Source organism: Salvelinus namaycush, chromosome 15 (assembly GCF_016432855.1).
Source record: "Salvelinus namaycush isolate Seneca chromosome 15, SaNama_1.0, whole genome shotgun sequence".
In the NCBI taxonomy this organism is placed as follows: Eukaryota; Metazoa; Chordata; class Actinopteri; order Salmoniformes; family Salmonidae; genus Salvelinus; species Salvelinus namaycush.
The window spans coordinates 12,756,819-12,776,927 of record NC_052321.1 but is presented as its reverse complement, the minus strand read 5'-3'; the positions used below and the strand labels follow the sequence as shown (position 1 = coordinate 12,776,927).

General features: G+C 44.6%; 1 protein-coding gene across 1 annotated transcript in view; it reads right to left on the bottom strand.

Moving 5' to 3' along the window:
• Positions 1-8,527, bottom strand: part of LOC120059768 (ALK tyrosine kinase receptor-like) — a 120,240-nt gene extending 111,713 nt beyond the window's left edge. Inside the window, exons 1-4 of the mRNA XM_039008821.1 lie at positions 8,452-8,527; positions 5,005-5,723; positions 2,979-3,083; positions 2,698-2,800 (exon numbers count right to left, since the gene is read on the bottom strand). Coding sequence (XP_038864749.1) covers positions 2,698-2,800; positions 2,979-3,083; positions 5,005-5,723; positions 8,452-8,527 — 1,003 coding nt within the window. The remainder of the gene's footprint in view (positions 1-2,697; positions 2,801-2,978; positions 3,084-5,004; positions 5,724-8,451) is intronic.
• Positions 8,528-20,109: the final 11,582 nt, after the last annotated feature.

Below are 20,109 nucleotides of genomic sequence, written 5' to 3'. Positions count from 1 at the left end.
GGACAACGACCCCAAGCATACTTCCAAATTTGTGGCAAAATGGCTTAAGGACAACAAAGTCAAGGTATTGGAGTGGCCATCACAAATCCCTGACCTTAATCCTATAGAAAAATGTGTTGGCAGAACTGAAAAAGCGTGTGCGAGCAAGGAGGCCTACAAACCTGACTGAGTTACACCAGATCTGTCAGGAGGAATGGGCTAAAATTCACCCAACTTATTGTGGGAAGCTTGTGGAAGGCTACCCGAAACGTTTGACCCAAGTTAAACAATTTAAAGGCAATGCTACCAAATACTAATTGAGTGTATGTACACTTCTGATCCACTGGGAATGTGATGAAATAAATAAAAGCTGAAATAAATAATTCTCTCCTAATATTCTGACATTTCACATTCTTAAAAGAAAGTGGTGATCCTAACTGGCCTAAAACAGTGGACCTAAGTGTATGTAAACTTCTGACTTCAACTGTACATTTCAAAGCTTCAGAAAGTGTGAGATCTTACGTCACTGCTTTATATATCATCCATCTGTAACAATTGTCGTCGGGAGAAGGAGAAGAGGACCAAGGTGCAGCGTGGTACGTGTCCATATTTATTAAATGAACACTGAAATAACAAAGAATAACGACCGAAACAGTTCTGGCTGGTGCAGACACACAACAGGAAACAACAACACAGGTGGGATGAGGCTACCTAAGTATGGTTCTCAATCAGAGACAACGATAGACAGCATCCTCTGATTGAGAACCACACCATGCCAAACACCTAGAAATACAAAACATAGAACAAAACATAGAATGCCCACCCCAACTCACGCCCTGACCAAAACAAAATAGACATAAAAAAGGAACTAAGGTCAGGGCGTGACACCATCAAATATTCAGAAGGTGGTTTTCCCTGTTAACCTCTGTAACATCAGGAATATGTTTGTCGGCAGAGCCTTCCCTTTTTCTCAAACATGCCAATGAGAGGGATGAATCTACTTTTTCCACACAAATGTGGTGAAGAATATACTAGGACATCTTTGTCATTTTCCTCTAATACTGCTCCAATAAATGAGGTAGCTAGGGAGGAAGAGGGAGTATCTGATAAGAATTGGGACTTACACAGAACCATCACATGTATATTTCTCCATTACTTGTCTTCTGGATCAAGTTTCAGCTCTGAGCCAGTAAATGTAGTTTTAATGACTACTTTAAAAGTTAAACATTTAGAGTGGAAACTAGTGAAATTTGACAAGCAATATATCAGTGATGGGAATTCATGAGTTAATAATGGTGGAGGTACATTCCAAACCTCCCCATATGTGCTGTTGCAGGGTGGAATGTTTTAAACTGAACTCCCAGGCATGTTAGTGCACTCCTGTGGTAGCCCTCCTGGAGAAAAGCAAGTGTTTGCAGTGATTTAATTGAGTGAAAAAATACATAACCTTGGCTTCCCGCAGAACGTGATAGATGCCAATGTTACAGTCTGTGTAAATTTATGGTCATACATGTCTCTAATGTATTTCTCAAAGTCAAGGGAAGGTTGAAAATAAATGCATAAAGAACATTACTTTCTCTGGAATAATGTAATAACCCCACTTCATTGAACACCTTTGACAATCCAATGTAAGAATGTATAAGTAATGTGACTGTAGCGTAAAGTAGGCCAGAAGGCTAAACTGAAAAACCTACCTCTATCAAATAAAACGATGGCGGAGCCACAAAAGTACTTATGTGCAAGGGTGTTTATTTACATAGTGATTCCTGAAGAAAAACAGTACTGCCCCCAAAAGTATACATTATTGAACAGCTAAAACAATGATGCGCCATCAATAGCTCAATGAAAATGGTCCCCCCCCCTTGAACTGAGAGAGAGGCTCGTTTTTTAGGGAAAGCCCCTCCCATCAGAACATACCAAACTCATGAATTAAGCCATTACAAACATCAAAGCCTACATTTTCCACTCAGCTAAACACATTATGAATTATATTCATTGAACCTTTGTAATCGGTTTATCATAATACAATATAGCACATTTACAAAATTCCATCACTACTAACATGGTGTCTTCCAATACACCCATTCACATTAACGTGCCATTCGGGACAGGCCCTACAAAGCCACCCCCTGGAAGCTACAGAGACGGAGAGAGAGGTACAGAAACAGACAAACAGCGCTCATCCATAACATTGATAAGTACAATAAATTGAACATGAAAGCTTGTCTGTGTATTCTTTATACCATACCAAACTGTTACTGACAGGAGGTAAGAATAATGTGCGTAATGTATGAACTGAGATTTATAAGTTAACTTGTGTGTCGACCCACATTGCATTTGGTAAGCCAACACAGTGTGTTGGCTTACCAAATGCTGCCCGCGGCCAGTGATGGACTTCTCCATCACATTCCCTTCCTCCTCTCCTGAAGCGACCAGGTTCAGGAGTCGGGATAGGTAGTCTGCTGTGACATTTTATTTCCTGCCTTGTGACGGACACAGAACTGGAAGGGCTGAAGCTCCAGATACCACCTGGTAACGAGAGAATTCCAGTCCTTCATGGTCTGGATCCAGGTCAGGGCTCTGTGGTCCGTGTGCAGGTCAAATACTCTCCCAAAAAGGTAGTACCGGAGGCTATCTAGTGCCCAATTTATAGCAAGCCACTCCTTCTCAATGGTCGAATACTTGGTTTGCCTGGACAAGAGCTTCTGACTCAGTTACAGCACGGGGAGCTCTTCTCCTGGCTCCCCTTGGGCCAGTACAGCTCCAATTCCCACAGCCGAAGTGTCCACCTGTACAGGAACCTCTTCTGAAAATCAGGGGTCTGAAGAACGGGATGATCACAGGCAATTTTTCAGCATTATGAATGCTTCATCACATTCAGTCCACTTCACAGGGTTGCTGGCCACCTTTGAAGTGAGGGTTGTCAGAGGAACCGCGATAGTTGAGAAATGGGGAATGAATCTCCGGTACCACCCTGCCAGACCTAGGAAGGACTTCACTTGTGTCTTGGTCCTGGGTTGAGGGCTGTTCCTGATGAACTCCACTTTGTCCACCTGAGGCCAAACTTCACCCTTACCCAGCTCGTAACCCAGGTACTTTGTCTCCTGTTTTGCACACTCACACTTCAGGAGGTTAAGCGTGAGGCCTGCATCATGGATCTTCCCAAGGACTTAGCTAAGATGCTGTATGTACTCCTACCAGGAGTGGCTGTAGATCACTACATTGTCTAAATTGGCAGCAAAGATGCAGAGATCCAATGTGGTGATGTAATGAGCTCTGCCTATTCTCTCCAGTAAGTCGTCAATGCGGGGCATGGGGTAGGCATCAAACTGGGAGATGGCATTAAACTTACGGAAGTCCATGTAGACACACAAAGACCCATCCTTCTTTGTGACAAGGAAAATGGGGCTGCTCCATTTACTTGATAATGCCTCGACAACATACACTGCTCAAAAAAATAAAGGGAACACTTAAACAACACAATGTAACTCCAAGTCAATCACACTTCTGTGAAATCAAACTGTCCACTTAGGAAGCAACACTGATTGACAATAAATTTCACATGCTGTTGTGCAAATGGAATAGACAAAAGGTGGAAATTATAGGCAATTAGCAAGACACCCCCAATAAAGGAGTGATTCTGCAGGTGGTGACCACAGACCACTTCTCAGTTCCTATGGTTCCTGGCTGATGTTTTGGTCACTTTTGAATGCTGGCGGTGCTCTCACTCTAGTGGTAGCATGAGACGGAGTCTACAACCCACACAAGTGGCTCAGGTAGTGCAGCTCATCCAGGATGGCGCATCAATGCGAGCTGTGGCAAGAAGGTTTGCTGTGTCTGTCAGCGTAGTGTCCAGAGCATGGAGGCGCTACCAGGAGACAGGCCAGTACATCAGGAGATGTGGAGGAGGCCGTAGGAGGGCAACAACCCAGCAGCAGGACCGCTACCTCTGCCTTTGAGCAGGAGGAGCACTGCCAGAGCCCTGCAAAATGACCTCCAGCAGGCCACAAATGTGCATGTGTCAGCATATGGTCTCACAAGGGCTCTGAGGATCTCATCTCGGTACCTAATGGCAGTCAGGCTACCTCTGGCGAGCACATGGAGGGCTGTGCGGCCCCACAAAGAAATGCCACCCCACACCATGACTGACCCACCGCCAAACCGGTCATGCTGGAGGATGTTGCAGGCAGCAGAACGTTCTCCACGGCGTCTCCAGACTCTGTCACATGTGCTCATGTGCTCAGTGTGAACCTGCTTTCATCTGTGAAGAGCACAGGGCGCCAGTGGCGAATTTGCCAATCTTGGTGTTCTCTGGCAAATGCCAAACGTCCTGCACGGTGTTGGGCTGTAAGCACAACCCCCACCTGTGGACGTCGGGCCCTCATACCACCCTCATGGAGTCTGTTTCTGACCGTTTGAGCAGACACATGCACATTTGTGGCCTGCTGGAGGTCATTTTGCAGGGCTCTGGCAGTGCTCCTCCTGCTCAAAGGCGGAGGTAGCGGTCCTGCTGCTGGGTTGTTGCTCTCCTACGGCCTCCTCCACATCTCCTGATGTACTGGCCTGTCTCCTGGAGGCGCCTCCATGCTCTGGACACTACGCTGACAGACACAGCAAACCTTCTTGCCACAGCTCGCATTGATGCGCCATCCTGGATGAGCTGCACTACCTGAGCCACTTGTGTGGGTTGTAGACTCCGTCTCATGCTACCACTAGAGTGAGAGCACCGCCAGCATTCAAAAGTGACCAAAACATCAGCCAGGAAGCATAGAAACTGAGAAGTGGTCTGTGGTCACCACCTGCAGAATCACTCCTTTATTGGGGGTGGCTTGCTAATTGCCTATAATTTCCACCTTTTGTCTATTCCATTTGCACAACAGCATGTGAAATTTATTGTCAATCAGTGTTGCTTCCTAAGTAGACAGTTTGATTTCACAGAAGTGTGATTGACTTGGAGTTACATTGTGTTGTTTAAGTGTTCCCTTTATTTTTTTGAGCAGTGTACATTTCTATCATGGTGTGGACCTCTCCCTTGAGGGCTACCACCAGCCTCTCAGGCACACGGTAAGGATAGTGGCGCACAGGTTTCTGGTCAGGATTCAAACGGATGATGTGTTCCAGGACCTTGGTTCTTCCTGGCTTCTGACTGAAGAGGGCTGGATACTTGCCAAACAGCTGATTCAACACATCTTGCTTGCCTTCTTCCAGGTGAGCCAGTATGACCTCAGCTCGTCCTTTCCATGCCTCTGTGACCCCCTCCAACTCATCCTCTTCTTCTACTCTGCGGACTAGGAAGGACGTCCCCTTGGAGAGTTCCTCTCTCTCCTCCCAGGCCTTCAGGAGGTTCACATGGTAGGTTTGCTTCTCCTTACCCTTGTCCGGGTGCAGCACCTCGTAGGTCACCGGGCCCATCTTCCTCACGATTAGGTATGGTCCTTGCCACTGTGCAAGGAGCTTGCAGGTAGACGAGGGAAGGAGGAGCAGGACTTGTCCTTGCTCAAACTCTCTGTGGCAAGCGTGCTGGTCATACCCTCTCTTCTGGGCCTTCTGAAGGTTTGCCCTAGCTTCCTTTCGGTACCTCTCCAGCCTGTTCCGCATCTGGAGGATGTACTGGACAATCCCCTGTCCCGAGGTAGATGCTGGGGGACCCTCCCACCACTTCTTCAGCAGGTCCAGTGGTCCCTGCACTGGCCACTCAGAGGAGTTTGAATGGCGAGAAACCTGTCGACGCCTGAGGCACTTCCCTGTAAGCAAAAAGCAGAAATGGTAACCACTTATCTGAGTCTTTGCCCGTGTCGGCCACAAACTTGTTCTTGAGCGTTTGATTGAATCTCTCTACGAGCCCATCCGTTTGGGAATAGTAGGGAGTGGTTCTCAAGCATTTAATGTCCAGCTGTTGGTGGAGTTGAACCCCATGTCGTGAGGTGAAGTTTGACCCTTGGTACATCAGGATTTCATCTGGAATTCCTACACGAGAGAAGAGCTTAACAGGAGCACTGATTATTTTTGGAGTGGTTAAGGAATGGAGTGGGAAGGCTTCCGGGAACCGGGTGTACTCGTAACCTGCACTACTCTTCTCCAAGGATCCAACAATGTCCATTGCAATTCTCTTGAATGGGGTAGAGATCACTAGCAGTGAACAGAGAGGAGCCCAGTCAGACCTATGGACATCTCTGGTTTTCTGGCATATTTCGGAGTATGTTTGCACATGAGTATACATGGAGGGTCAAAAGAAACGGGAGCCTGAGGTAGGTCTTATGATGCCCTAGTGCCTCATAGTCGTTTTGTTGGGAGTCTATTAGTCAGGATGTTGTGCCAGTTAAGTTGTGAGTTGGTGTTAAACTTCCCACAACAATGTTGCTGGACATCTGGGCATGAGGAAAACCTACAATCGCATACCGAAACATTTATTTTGGCCTAGGTTAAAGTGGGATGTTTCCTCCGCGTTCATCAAAACCTGTCACACCTGTCAATTAACAGGTAAACCAAATCTAGCAAATAAGCCGGTACCGCTGTTTCCTATTCTCGTACTCAGCCAGCCTTTTGATTATTTGATTATTGACTGTGTTGGCCCTCTGCCTCACTCCAAGAATGGTAGTAGTTACCTGTTCACTGTAATGTGTTGGACCACTAGGTTTCCTGCTGCCTATCCTCTCCGGTCTATCACGACTAAGTCTGTGCTAAAAGCTTTGACTCAGTTTCTCACTGTTTGGAATCCCTAAGGTTATTCAGAGTGACCAAGGTTCTAATTTCCCGTCTAATCTGTTTGGTCAGGTTCTCAAACAGCTCCATATTAAACACAATTTGGCAAGCGCCAATCACGCGCAGTCAAGGAGCGCTGGAACGTTTCAATCAAACACAAGTCTTTGCTGAGAGCTTATTGTACAGAGATGGATAAGGATTGGGAGGAGGGGTTGCCTTGGTTACTGTTCGCCGCCAGGGAAGTTTTAACAGGAGGGCACAGGTTTCAGTCCAAATTACCTAGTGTTCAGACATAGTGTACGTGGGCTTCTAGCGGTGCTCCAGGATAAATGGAAGTCTCCCGAGCCACCTCGGTCCCTGTTATCTTATGTGTGATTTCCGGCGACGCCTATACGCCACTGGTGAGAATATTTGATCGGTGAGCTGAGCCTCGTCACTTTAGTCCAGGTGACCAGGTTCTTGCTTTGCTGCCAATTGTTGGTTCTCCTTTTCAAACCAAGTTTCAAGGTCCATATACGGTAAAAACAAAACTTTCTAGTTGCCAGTCCGGAACGGAAGAAAGCACACAAACTGTGCCATGTAAATCTGCTAAAACCCTATTATGCACGTTCCTCTGGGGCCGAATAGTGGGAGTCCGCAGAGGACAGTAAACCTGTTCTTTTGGCCGGTACTGCTACATCACTGGGTTATTTTTGTCATGCTAGGTCCATGCATGGTGAGGATGTCCCTGGTCCCGACGATTGCGTACTGCAGGGTAGATTGAAAAATTCAGTCACTCGATGTTTTGGATTGCCTTCTCGCTCATCTACCTGCTGATAGGCGAGACAAGTTTGTTGGTCTAATTCGTTTTCCAGTTTTGTTTTCTAATACACCTACAGGTATAAACTTAATAGAACACGATATTGATGTTGGGGATGCTGACCCCATCCGTCAGTGGTTCTATAGAGTTTCGTCTGAGAAAATCCATTGTCTGGATGCTGAGGTCAGGTACATGCTGGAGTGATATTGCAGAGCCTTCTTTCTCCAGCTGGGCTTCTCCCTGCATCTTGGTCAATAAACCGGATGGGACAAACAGATTTTGTACAGACTACCGTAAGGTAAACAGTGTCACTAAACCAGATTCATCTCCTCTTACTCGGATGGAGGACTGCATTGAGCAGGTCGGAGCAGCAAAGTTTGTGAGCAATTTTTACCTGTTAAAGGGCTATTGGCAGGTGAAATCTCTGCCGGTCTATACTGGTATTTGGTTATGAGTTTCAGTCTGCGTAATGCACCTGGCACTTTTCAGCACCTTATGAATAGGGTTGGCTCCAGTCTGGTCAGGTGCGCTGTTTATCTGGACGATGTAGGGGTTTATGCAGATACTTGGGAGGAGCATTTGTCCTGTATTCAAGCCTTGTTAGGACCTCCTAGCTGCGGGTCTCCTCACTATCAATATGGCTGAATGCGAGTTTGCTCAGGCGACTGATAAGTACCTTGGTAAGATAGTTGGGCAGGGTGAAGTGCATCCTGTTTGGGCTAAAGTGGTAGCTATTGATGTTTTTCCACCACCAACTACTAAAAAGGAACTGATGCGTTTCTTGGGAATGATTGGTTATTACTGTAGTTTCTGCAGGAACTTCTCTACCGTAGTCACTCCCTGACAGATTTGCTGAAAGCTAAGGTGGTTTACATCTGGTCTCCTCTCTGTCAACAGGCTTTTGAGGATGCAAAGAGGTTGCTTACCTCAACTCCGGTGCTGGTTGCTCCACCAATGGATTTGTCATTCACCTTGCAGGTGGATGTAAGTCATGTGGGGGCAGGTGCAGTCCTGCTGCAAGCAGATGTGTCCGGTGTTGAGAGGCATGTTCGTTTATTTTACAAGAAGTTTAACCATTATAAGTTGAACTACTCCATGGTGGAAAAAGAAGTGCTAGCACTCATATGGGCGCTACAACACTTCGAGGTGTACGTCGGGTGTAGTACCTATTGTGGTCTACACTGACCATAACCCTCGAGGTTTATGATGTGTCCTAATCAACACTCCCCATTATCACCATCTATGCACGCATCCACTCACTTACACTACTGACTACACACTCCATTGTTACTTGGATATACTTTACTTTAATTAATAAATATATTTTTGTTATATCCACGTTATCTCCCTCTTTGTTACGGGCTACAAGCCAGTTCGTGACAGTAATGGACATCTCAGGAGTTGAAACAATGAATGCTATGTAGAACAAATGCTTAACTTTGACATTAATTGAATCTCTGGCCAAGAAGACCATATGTACATCTTATCCTCTTGTCCTTGGCTCACTGTGTGGAATCAAACTAGCTAGTTTGTGAATAGTATCATAGCATTCAAATTGTCCAATCCACTAACTTCAGCCCAATCTAAGCTATCCTATTGGACATTTGAAAAGAGTACGCAGAGGACAGCATAGAAACCGAGAGTTCACACAAAATACCACATAGTATTGCATGTGCTGCTCAGCCTTCCCAATTAACAATGCACTGGCACCTCAAACTCTATAAAACAATAAATCATGCCAACACCTTTGATCTCTGTCCCTAAAATCCCCTACTGTACAATTAAACAATGGTATTTATACTGGCCCATCTCATTTCCTGGTGGACATCAGAGTGAAATCAATCATGCGTTGTGAATATAAAGAATCCCAGTTCCCATGGGATGGTGCACAGGTGGAATTTCAAACGGTGCAGACATAAATAACCAGAAACAATGTGGCTTGAGCTGGCACCTAGGGAGAGGTTGCTGCTCATCTTCCAGCGTGGTTCGCCAGGGAGCACACAGTGCTCCATTCTGTCATGTCAGTGTGCACTGCTCTCTCCCAGCTCAGCTTGGGTGTAATGACCCAGCGAAGGGTCGTCCTGTTAGTTCAGATCTTGAGCAAAGGGCATTGGAGCAAATGGGACATCTGACAGAGCGCTAGAGGAAGGCGATGGGACTGCATTAACAAACTAAGGTAGCCAACAAGTCAATGACCAGTAGCAAAAGGAAGATTTTCAGGAACATCAGTTGAAGGCCCATCTGTTTATCAGAATACACATATTATAGTATTTACTTTTCCTAGGGTAGTATGTCATATACAGTACATGATTTGTCTTTCTGGACATTTCCATAGTCAGCTCTGTTCCAGACCAGGTCAGTGGTGATTACCACAGACACACAGGAGGCAGGTCAGTCAGTGATTACCACAGACACTTGGGTCTGTGTGTGTCAGGCCAGGCGGCAGACCTAATTGGAGCCCTCAGTCCTTTAATTCCAAAAGCATGATCTCCCCACAGCAGCCCTGATAAACAAAGCACACAGAGGATCAATGTATGTTGCCCAGGGAGCCTTCAGCTGGCACAAACGCTGTTCTTTACATCTCTCACTGCACTTTTCCCATTCATTAACATAAATGATCTGCCTGCCTGGGGGGGTTAAACAATTATCCAATTAACAATCTTTTGTCCCAAATGACCACTTGGGTATTGACTGGCTTAATGGCTTGATATATTGATACTTGCGCAGAGCAAAACGATGCAGGCACTGATTCATTAATTAATCGGAGTTTCCTGATACATCCTCTGTCACTTGTGATGGGGAAGTGAGATACTAATGTTGTCAGTCTAGGTTATCTAGTATCTGGTTGTTAATGTGCATTAATGCTTTAATTAGTCATTAGCCTAGGGTTAGTGGTGTGATGTGTTTTTATAAAATCAATGCTATGGCCTATTTATAATGGGCTCCTGAGTGGCGCAGCGGTCTAAGGCACTGCATCTCAGTGCAAGAGGCGTCACTACAGTCCCTGGTTCGACTCCAGGCTGTATCACATCCGGACATGATTGGGAGTCCCATAGGGCGGCGCACAATCGGCCCATTGTCCGGGTTTGGCCGGGGTAGGCCGTCATTGTATGTAAGAATTTCTTCTGAACTGGCTTGCCTAAATAAATTAAATACAAAAATTACGCTCCATGTCTCTCCTCGGTAACTTCAAGCCATGTGTGTTATGAACAGGCAGAGAACTAGGAAATACATGCATGAACACTAAACTATTTCAAAGATCTTAGTGTAAAAACTCCCAACTGTCAAAGTTAAATAATCTGTAGACGGCTGAGGTCTTCTTAAAAAGCTCAAAGTCTTCTTAAAAAGCTTATTAAGGGATACACTCATTTCCACAGTGAGAGCCCGATCAAAACGCCACCATGAAATGTCAGGGTTTTAAATAATTTTGTGGGTGGGAAGCCACCGAAGAACTTGTCATTTCCAAACATTAGGATATTTATGGATTGAAACAAAAGGGCTTGGTGCCGATGAATGACTGGGCTTCCTTCAGAACAGACACTGCATACCTGAGGGGTATACGAGGACAGCTCTATTGTATCTCGAGGTAACCTAGAGTATGCCTTGTTTTGGCATTATTTTGTGCAGTAGCTTTATACAAGTGAAATGGCAATGCTAGAATTCAGAGAATTTGAGATGGCATCAACAGGGCCCCAGTGTTGGAGAATGGGAACCCATAGGCTGAATCACTAAATGCCGACAGACACAGAACAGCAGGGTAAGATTAGCCTCTCTGTATGTGCTGCAGGTAGCTCCCACCATTCATCTGATAGAGGAGTGAGGTGGTAAAGACTAAAATTCCATCTCTGATTATTGACAAGATTCTCCCCCAGTTGTTTGAAGTTGTAATCTGACACTAAAAACCCTTTCATGCCTTTCATTCGGGCCCCTCCACTCCCTCTCGCTCAGCCCTACTTGGAAAGTATAGTGCCTCGTTAGCTGGCTGATAAATAATTAACAAGCCCCAAACTACAGAGAGAGAACTCTGCGGACTGACATTAGGATTCTGCTAGCTCTGTCTGTCTGTCTGTCTCTGTCTGTCTGCCTGCTTTGGGTCCCGGGTCTTGCTAGTTCAGAGGCTTTAAAGACGTCAGCTAAGCTTTCATCCACACACCAGCCCAACCTATGCTGGCAGGAAACTTGCGTCATTAATCGTTTAAACATGACCCCGTGTTGTGCAGATGACGTAGTTGCGAAATTGACGGTTATTTGACCATAGCATACTCTTTTGAAATACCAGTTGGTCAAATATCACTTGCACAACGCCACATCTCTAAAGCATAAGACAATAAAGCATGTATATACATCCTTAATGAACAGTTATAACTCATTAAACTAATAAAAAACAATGTCCCTAGTAATTCTGTTTTCTTGCGTTTCTGCCTCAGTATATCCACCACTGATTGTGTATAAAATCAATAGATAAAATCTAATATTACAGGAACTATTAAACACCTTTTCCTTTTATTGCAGGAATCAATAGGCCTGCAATATGGTAAATGTGAAACAGTTCAAAAACTCAATAAGCCCACCAAATGCATGGGGCATTTTCTGAATCTAACATCCTTTACAGGTAAATGCACTTTCCATTTAGCTGTGGTTTCTAAATAATCGGTTTCCTAGAGTCCAATCCTATGAACAGCATGACAATAATTATTTAATCCAACATGTTACTGAGAAATACATGAATTTAGCTATTCCTTGCTGCTGCATTTTGGGAGACACAATCAAATCATACAGACTGCGTTACAAAGCGCACCGTGGTCAAAGAGACAGTCTTGTGTAGTGTACTATATAGAGTTTAGTGTATGAAAAATATTCTCTGTATGTTTGAGACACTTGGTGGCAATGTTTAAAGTGGTTTTAGTGCCCTTTCCTTGGGCAATCAATATTTCACATATCTAATACCCTCTAAAGTCTATGTGTGGTTAGTGGCTCAGCTGGTAATTGGAAGTCCTCCATTGCTGACCTTGACTATTTCTATCAGCCTGGGACAAAGGACTAAATAGCCCTGGAAAGGGAGGCCTTGCTTCTTTTCTCAGCTAGCAGATAATAATGATGACTTGATACGACTTGACCGCGATAATGATAATGACTGTGATAATGACCACAATAATGATAATGACCGCAAAATGATAATGACTGTGATAATGATAACGTGAAGGAAAGGCATTTTACGAGACTTAAAGGTAGAGCAGGTGTTCGCAACCTGTAATAGATGTTGCTCTCTAAGAATAATTTTATAGAGGTGCTATATTCCTCATACGCCAGAGGTAGAGAAGCGTGGTATACTGTCTCTCACCGCCTCTCTCTCAGTTGCATGACAAGGCAAGTTATTGCTGGCCACTAACTGAATCACAGTGCTTGTTTCAATTTAATTCACTGTAAATGAGTAATCTACCTCAACAACAAGGAGACGGCGAGTTATTGAGTTCTCCTACCACGTCATCCTGAAAGTAAAAGAAAGAACAACATCAGCCAACGTCGACCTCAACCCAGCACTAAACATGCATGTACACACATCCACCCTTCAACTTCCCATATGTGGACAGGAATGCTCTATAGACCATGTTGGTGTATGACAATACCTGCTGTAGTAAGATGCCGTTTATTTAGGAATACCAGTCAGACAGAAGCCTGCCTGTATTTGGCCAAAAGCATAGTAAAGGGAAGTATGCATTTTACAATGTCTTTGTTTTTGTCTGTAACGAGAACAACTTGGACTCAATGTGGGCAGTGTTGAGAAACCACGCCATCGCCAGAGCATCATGTCCTCAAACTAATATAATCAGTCCCACTGAATTACTACTGTGGATAATGACATTAGGACCTGGTGATAGCAATTTAGTCCACTTATTCTGGGGCTTACTAGTTCTCTCGTAGGACCGGGTCAATCGGCCCAGTGTGCCTGCCACCTTAGGGAGTTCTCAGATGACCAAACAGCACCTCCTACTGGACAACATGAACTTTACAACAACGTGCCATGAGGTTCAAATGCTATTCAGCCGCCCTTTGAAGATAATTCACTATAACAATCAGGTTTAAGCATCTTCACTCCATTGACCCAGTTTAGGCTGATGGATCTATAAAAAAAAAATGGGGGGAAACCAGAGAGATGGATGAGACCAATGTTGTGTTCGTCATGAATATCAATCATCCAGAGGTCAAAGATCCATACATAACGGCCATAAGCTGTTACAGTTGCACTATCTAGAGACAGACAGACCGTATTTTACCCCCTCCTGTTCGAAATACACTCTTAGACCAGAGATTATGTCTGTTGGAACACAGCCTGCTGCACATTTGCCAAAGGCTGCATTATCCCACTGACAGAGTTAGCTGTTTGAAACAGCCGACATGCCCAGCAGCTATTCCAGATGGCACCCAGCCATGACAGGAGAGAAATATGACCCAGCCATCACATATGTTACATATATCAGGCTTTTGTTTCAGTAGTCCCAGGTATCACGTCTGTACTCTGAGGTAAACCTATCCGGTGGGCGTTCTCTTCATCTCGGACATTGAAAAACAAGGCAGTACAACTGAATGATCGCCTTAATCACAATGAGACAGACACAAAGAGATGCATTTTTACTGTACGGTTGTTTTGACTTTAGAACCCATCGTGGTTAATTCCGTCTTCTTTCCACACTTCACTCCAGGAAGTGTGTGATTATTCCCTAAGACATTTTGCTTATCAAGATGGCTGAGACCTAAACTTCTGAGAGATAATTCTACTATGGCGCAGTAAGTCATAACACAACACTCTTTGAAAAAGGTTAACTGAGTTGAATATGAGGTTGTTTGACAGAAACACACAAAATGACTCACAGGATATGAGACGTTTTTACATTGACGTTTGCAGCTGAGTAATGGCGGATGCACGACAACTCCGCGTAAATAATCATTATACTGTCTACAACTATAGTGGACGAATTCATGTTTTCAATTTGCATGGAGCCCTCTTCATTCAATGAAGTATGCCCTATTTTCCTACAGAAGCTACAGCAACTCTTAAGAATTGGTTTCTGCTCTATAGCAACTGCGCACAAAATCATACAAGTTGCTGAGCATTTAAGAGCATTCTAACTGAACTGAGATTGCAAGGTGTGTGGAGAGTGGGAACAAAAATCTGCCTGTAGAAATAGGCCTAACACCTTCCCACCCCATATCTGTCAACTTCTGATTTCAGTATAAATTCTTGACAGACTAAGCTTCCTATAAAAGTAGTTTATGAGTGGCCATCTGGAGTGAGATTTTACCAAGTGCTGCAGATAGTTTAATGGATCATATTCAAGCTCCAGGAGGAAACAGAGGAGATCAATCAGGTGAGACTCCTTTATGGAGGAATGTTACAACAGCAGTGTGCTCAAGCTCTGTGTCTACAGAGACCTGTCTGTAATCTGTCCCAGGAAACTCTGTCAAACTCTCTTGAACAAAGTTATAGCAGCAGGAAGGAGAGAAGGAATAGTGTTTAAGAGAGAAAACATCTGTTATGTTACTTTAACCTAATTATCATAACATCCTTTGAGAGAGAGACTTGTGATATTCAACCTTCTGGACTTATTTAGGTGTTTTAATAACTGTTGCTAATACATTACACCTTTATTTAACTAGGCAAGTCAGTTAACAAATTCTTATTTTCAATGACGGCCTAGGAACAGTGGGTTAACTGCCTTGTTCAGGGGCAGAAAGACATATTTTTACCTTGTCAGCTCAGGGATTCAATCTTGCAACCTTTCGGTTACTAGTCCAACGCTCTAACCACTAGGCTACCTGCCGCCCCAACATTGATTTCCCCAGAGACAAAAAAAAGTAATAATAATCAGCTCTCCATTGTGCGTGGTAAATAGATGTGACGGTCATGGAGAACACATACAGTATACCAGGCATTTGACCAGGGAAACAAATCAGGTGTGAAATTTTATCTTGGAAAGTTAGGTTTTGGAAGCTATGTCATCCACATGTTCGTACCACAGCGTTAAACGGCCATCAATAAAATAGCCATGATGAACCTGGCGCCATTTAATATTTATGTACTGTACATGGCCTGCTTTCATATGGGAACTGGTGTGAAACCTCAGGGAACCCTGCTTGAGTAACAATGCATACCAGATGTGGAGGGAACCATATGATCAGTATTAGACAAGCCCGCAGGAGGGTCCATTGTCATCCCATACTGGCAAACCACAAAGACAGCATTCCTGAGGAAGCTAACAAGAAAAGCAACCAACCAACAACTGTTCTTTAGGGAAGAGTTAGTTACAAACAGAGAGTGAAAAAGAGCGAAAGAGAGAGTGAATTGGATGCGATTCACCAAGGCGCCAGCCTGTCATTCTACATGTACATGTTGGGTGTGAAAACCTGCACTGTAAACAATCATGGCCACATCAAACTGTATGCATAATTGAAAGAAAATAGACTGGAAAAGAAACACAGATCTCATAGACTGTTCATTGTGTGGTGTACAAAACACAGAAACATTTTACTCTTTTGGGAACATTTGGTAAGAAGGAATTTATTATTTATTTATTATTTTTATTGAACCCTTATTTTACCAGGTAAGTTGACTGAAAACACATTCTCATTTACAACAACGACCTGGGGAACAGTTATAGGGGAGAAGAGGGGGGATGAATGAGCCAATTAGAAACTGGGGATAATTAGGTGGCCATGATGGTATGAGAATTTAGATTGGGAATTTAGCCAGGCCACCGTGGTTAACAACCCCACTCTTACGATAAGTGGCATGAGATCTTTAGTGACCACAGAGTCAGGACACCCGTTTAACGTCCCATCTGAAAGACATCACCCTACACAGAACAATGTTCCCAATCACAAGGTGAGGGGTGAGAGTGGCACACGGACACGTGTAGACTCCCGAGTGGCGCACGGTCTATGGCACTGCATCTCAGTGCTAGAGGCGTCACTACAGACCCTGGTTAGATTCCAGGCTGTATCACAACCGGACGTGATTGGGAGTCCCATAGGGCAGCGCACAATTGGCCCAGCATGCCTAGTTCAATAAAGGTTAAATAAAAGATAGACAAATAAGAGAAAAGGACAGAAGGAAACCTTTTCATATCTTATGGAACAGGCAAGTGGTCTTTGAAACCAAACTTTTATCTATACTAGCACAGCGGGGAAGAGACTAACATCACTTTGTCTGACATTCCTTATGGGCACTTTACAAATTAGATTTTAGACAGGCACTAGTTAAGTAGCTTCAATGGAAAAGTAACAGGGGCCACACTGGTAAAAGTTTGTGGGATTTTACATTAAGCATTATTTAAATTGGAGTGTAAGTGTTTCATTGTTTTTTGGGCTGATATGACATTTAAGTAGAACAGGAGCCAGCTTAATTATCATCCCATTTTCAGTGACATAATTACATCATTTGAACCTAGTTTTGATTTGCAAAAAGCCACATTGAACATGACATGCTCTGCTGTGGCAGCGGACCAAAACCATTACTGCGTATTCATCTGTAAGTAGATCCATTTTTATTTTAAGTGTTCATCAAATGCTGAATGACACCGAAGATTAAAGACAAATGTAATACTCCAACAGTGCTGAAGTTACATAAACATACTAAAGGAGCTTAACTGATTATTTTGACAGACACATCCAGGCCCTTTTACAGCATGTCTTTATCCTCGCTCAGTGTTTTCAGTAAACCCTCCTGGAGCTTGTACCCTTGGCATGACCACAGAGCTCAAATGAAAACCATGATTTGCCCCCCTAATCACTGTCCTCATTCCCCCTTGCTTTCACTAACCTCCTGGGTCCCTAGAACACTCTCCAGTCTGCATTGCCAGATGGGAGGCAGATGATCGTCAGTGACGAAGCCCAGCTCAAAGACTTTCTGGGGCAGACTGAACAGCAGCAGGTGGCTCCTCAACACCTAATCTGGACAGGACAGATGTTAGGAAAGACCCTCAGCGGAGAGGGGAGGAGTGGCAGGAGGATAAGAAGGCCCAGGGGAAGGTGAGAGGAGTGAAGAGCTGGAAGGCCCAGGGGAAGGAGAGTGAGTACGAGTGTGTACCTCATCAGTCAGGTAGTAGTGAGTCTTCCTCAGGAAGCGGCGACGTGCTGTTTCAACCCACTGGAGAAGGGGGGAGAAAGCCTTTCAGAGGGGCGTACAAAAGAGTTCATATCCAAAGTACAGAGCGATTCTCAATTACCCTCAAATTGCCTAGCCCTGTTGAGCAGTATGACATTTCTAGGAACTGCAATGCAACACAGTCCAGTCAATTGTCATCGTGGGTCTGAGGTCGCCGTCATCAGCGCACGGAAGTAGAGTATCAGTGGGAGAGAATCCACCGGGGGCGACGTGAACCTCTCCATAGGAATGGCCAGCTAGGAGGAACACAGAGAGGGGTTCATTTAGCCTATCTTTATGTCACATGATTTAGATACTGTCAAATCGCACAATTTTGCAGAAAGTGACAAGAACCCCAGTGCTCTATCTACTGGCCGTTTACACAGAAATGTACCCTGTACTCTCAATTACAACTTTCAATCCAGCATGTTAACCAGCCTCCCTCTCACCTGTTCCAGTGTTACCCCCAGGGAGCGCAGCAGGCCCACATGCTCCCTAAACACAGCCAACTTCATGGTGGCATTGAAGCGCCTCTGCTGAAGTAGTCAAACAGGGGGACCCCGACTGACCCCGACTCAAACTGTCCAACCAGGGCAGAATAGAGGTCATTGAAGGAGTCCAGGCCTGGAGGAGGGGAGTTGAGGTCCAGAGCCCAGGTCAGCCTCTAGACAGGCCTCTCCAGGAAGAAATTAATGGAGCACAGGAAGATACAAGCCAGACAGGCCAGCTTGGCTACAGGCAGCACCACCCTGAGTACCTCCTCCCTCCAGACCTCCAGCAGCAGTAGCCACTGTAGGCAGTGTGTGACCGACTGCACTTCCACCGCGGGGAGCAACTCCACCTGCAGGACCCCTCCGTCCAGTGTCTCTGCCCGCTCGTACAGGCTGACGAGTGGCAGGAAGAACCAATCGGACAGGATGGGGGGGGGCGGAGAGTTCTGGGAGGAGCTGGGTATTGAGCCAGGGAGTTCGGCCCAGGTGGTGGTCCCTGGAGGAGAGGACAGAAGGCTCATGTGAGCCAGGTGAGAGGTAGCAGCCCCGGACAGAGGGCTTCTGGACACAGGCTTCCCTTAGCAAAGGACCCAGGGTCTGGGGGGAGGGGAGGAGCTATACAGCACTGAGTTCACATAAAATAGAGCCTTTATAAGAAGACTAAGGCTGGTTGGCTGTGGCATCAGAGGAATTCCAGCTATAGAGCAGTGATCTAACTGAAAGTGAAAAGGACAGGAGTTAGATCCAGAGGATACTATTCGGTGTAACCTGGATATAATATACAATGGCTTAGCATGACATGTTTAATATCAGGTTAGAAACTATACTGAACAAAAATATAAAACACAACATGCAACAATTTCAAAGCTTTTACTGAGTTACAGTTCAAAAAAGGAAATCCGTTGATTGAAATAAATTAGGCCCTAATCTATAGATTTCACATGACTGGGCAGGGGCACAGCATGGGTGGGCATAGGCACACCCATTTCCCATCCTGAGAAAAACCTATTAACTTTGTGTGACTTGAGATGAAAGCCCCCAGCCCTTGCCCATGAGCTTTTGAAAACCTGCTTCACATGTATTTCTAATGAAGCCTAGATGTAGACAACGGCAATGCAAAAACCAAATAAAACTGAATGTGAGAAGAGCAATTGTGGTGCTTAACAGACCAGATGCTGTATAAAATGTAAACCATGCTTGCATCTGGTGGTGCACAATGTCCACGGCAGCACACTGCTGCAATAAACTACATAGATTAACAATGAACCAACAAGATGATATATTCTGAGTTGTGCCAACATTACACATTTTGGCTTGGGGTAATGCATCTCAAACCACCCTGGCTCTCAACAATTCCTCTTCTGGGCCTGTACCTCAACACATCCAATATTTCATAGCACAGGAATTCCAGAGTTTTAAATTCTGTTTTATGAAAGTTCAATGGAGGAGAACTCCTTTTAGGTTGGCCATGTTGGTTTGGGAAAGAACACCATGTACATTTAGCCAGGAGCATTCCAAATCACATAGACAAGGCCCGTGAGAGAATTCTCTTTCAACAGTGAGAACCTGGAAGCATTGAGTACAAACAGCTCAGTCAAATATTGTGAAGATTATTATGGTACACTATCTGTATCTGATATATTTAACAGGGAAATTGCCAAGTATCCCAACAAGTGAAGACTTCACAGATGCACATACATGTACAGATTCACTACTTAACAAAGCCACCTGTCTGAGGAACAAAGTGACTGAAGGACTAGATGAGCCTACTGTATAGGGAGATGAGACAGCCTGGCCCTGAATAACTCTATATGATGATGCTATATAGCCTAAGACTAGGGCTGTCAGCTGGTTATTATCATGCAACTGACTGCCGGTCCATTAATTAACATAAAGACCTTTAGCATCTCCAAGAAATCCATTTAATTTACACCATCACAATAAATCCATGATTTATTTTATGCAGGTCTAAAAGAAACATTATGTGAAGAAAATGT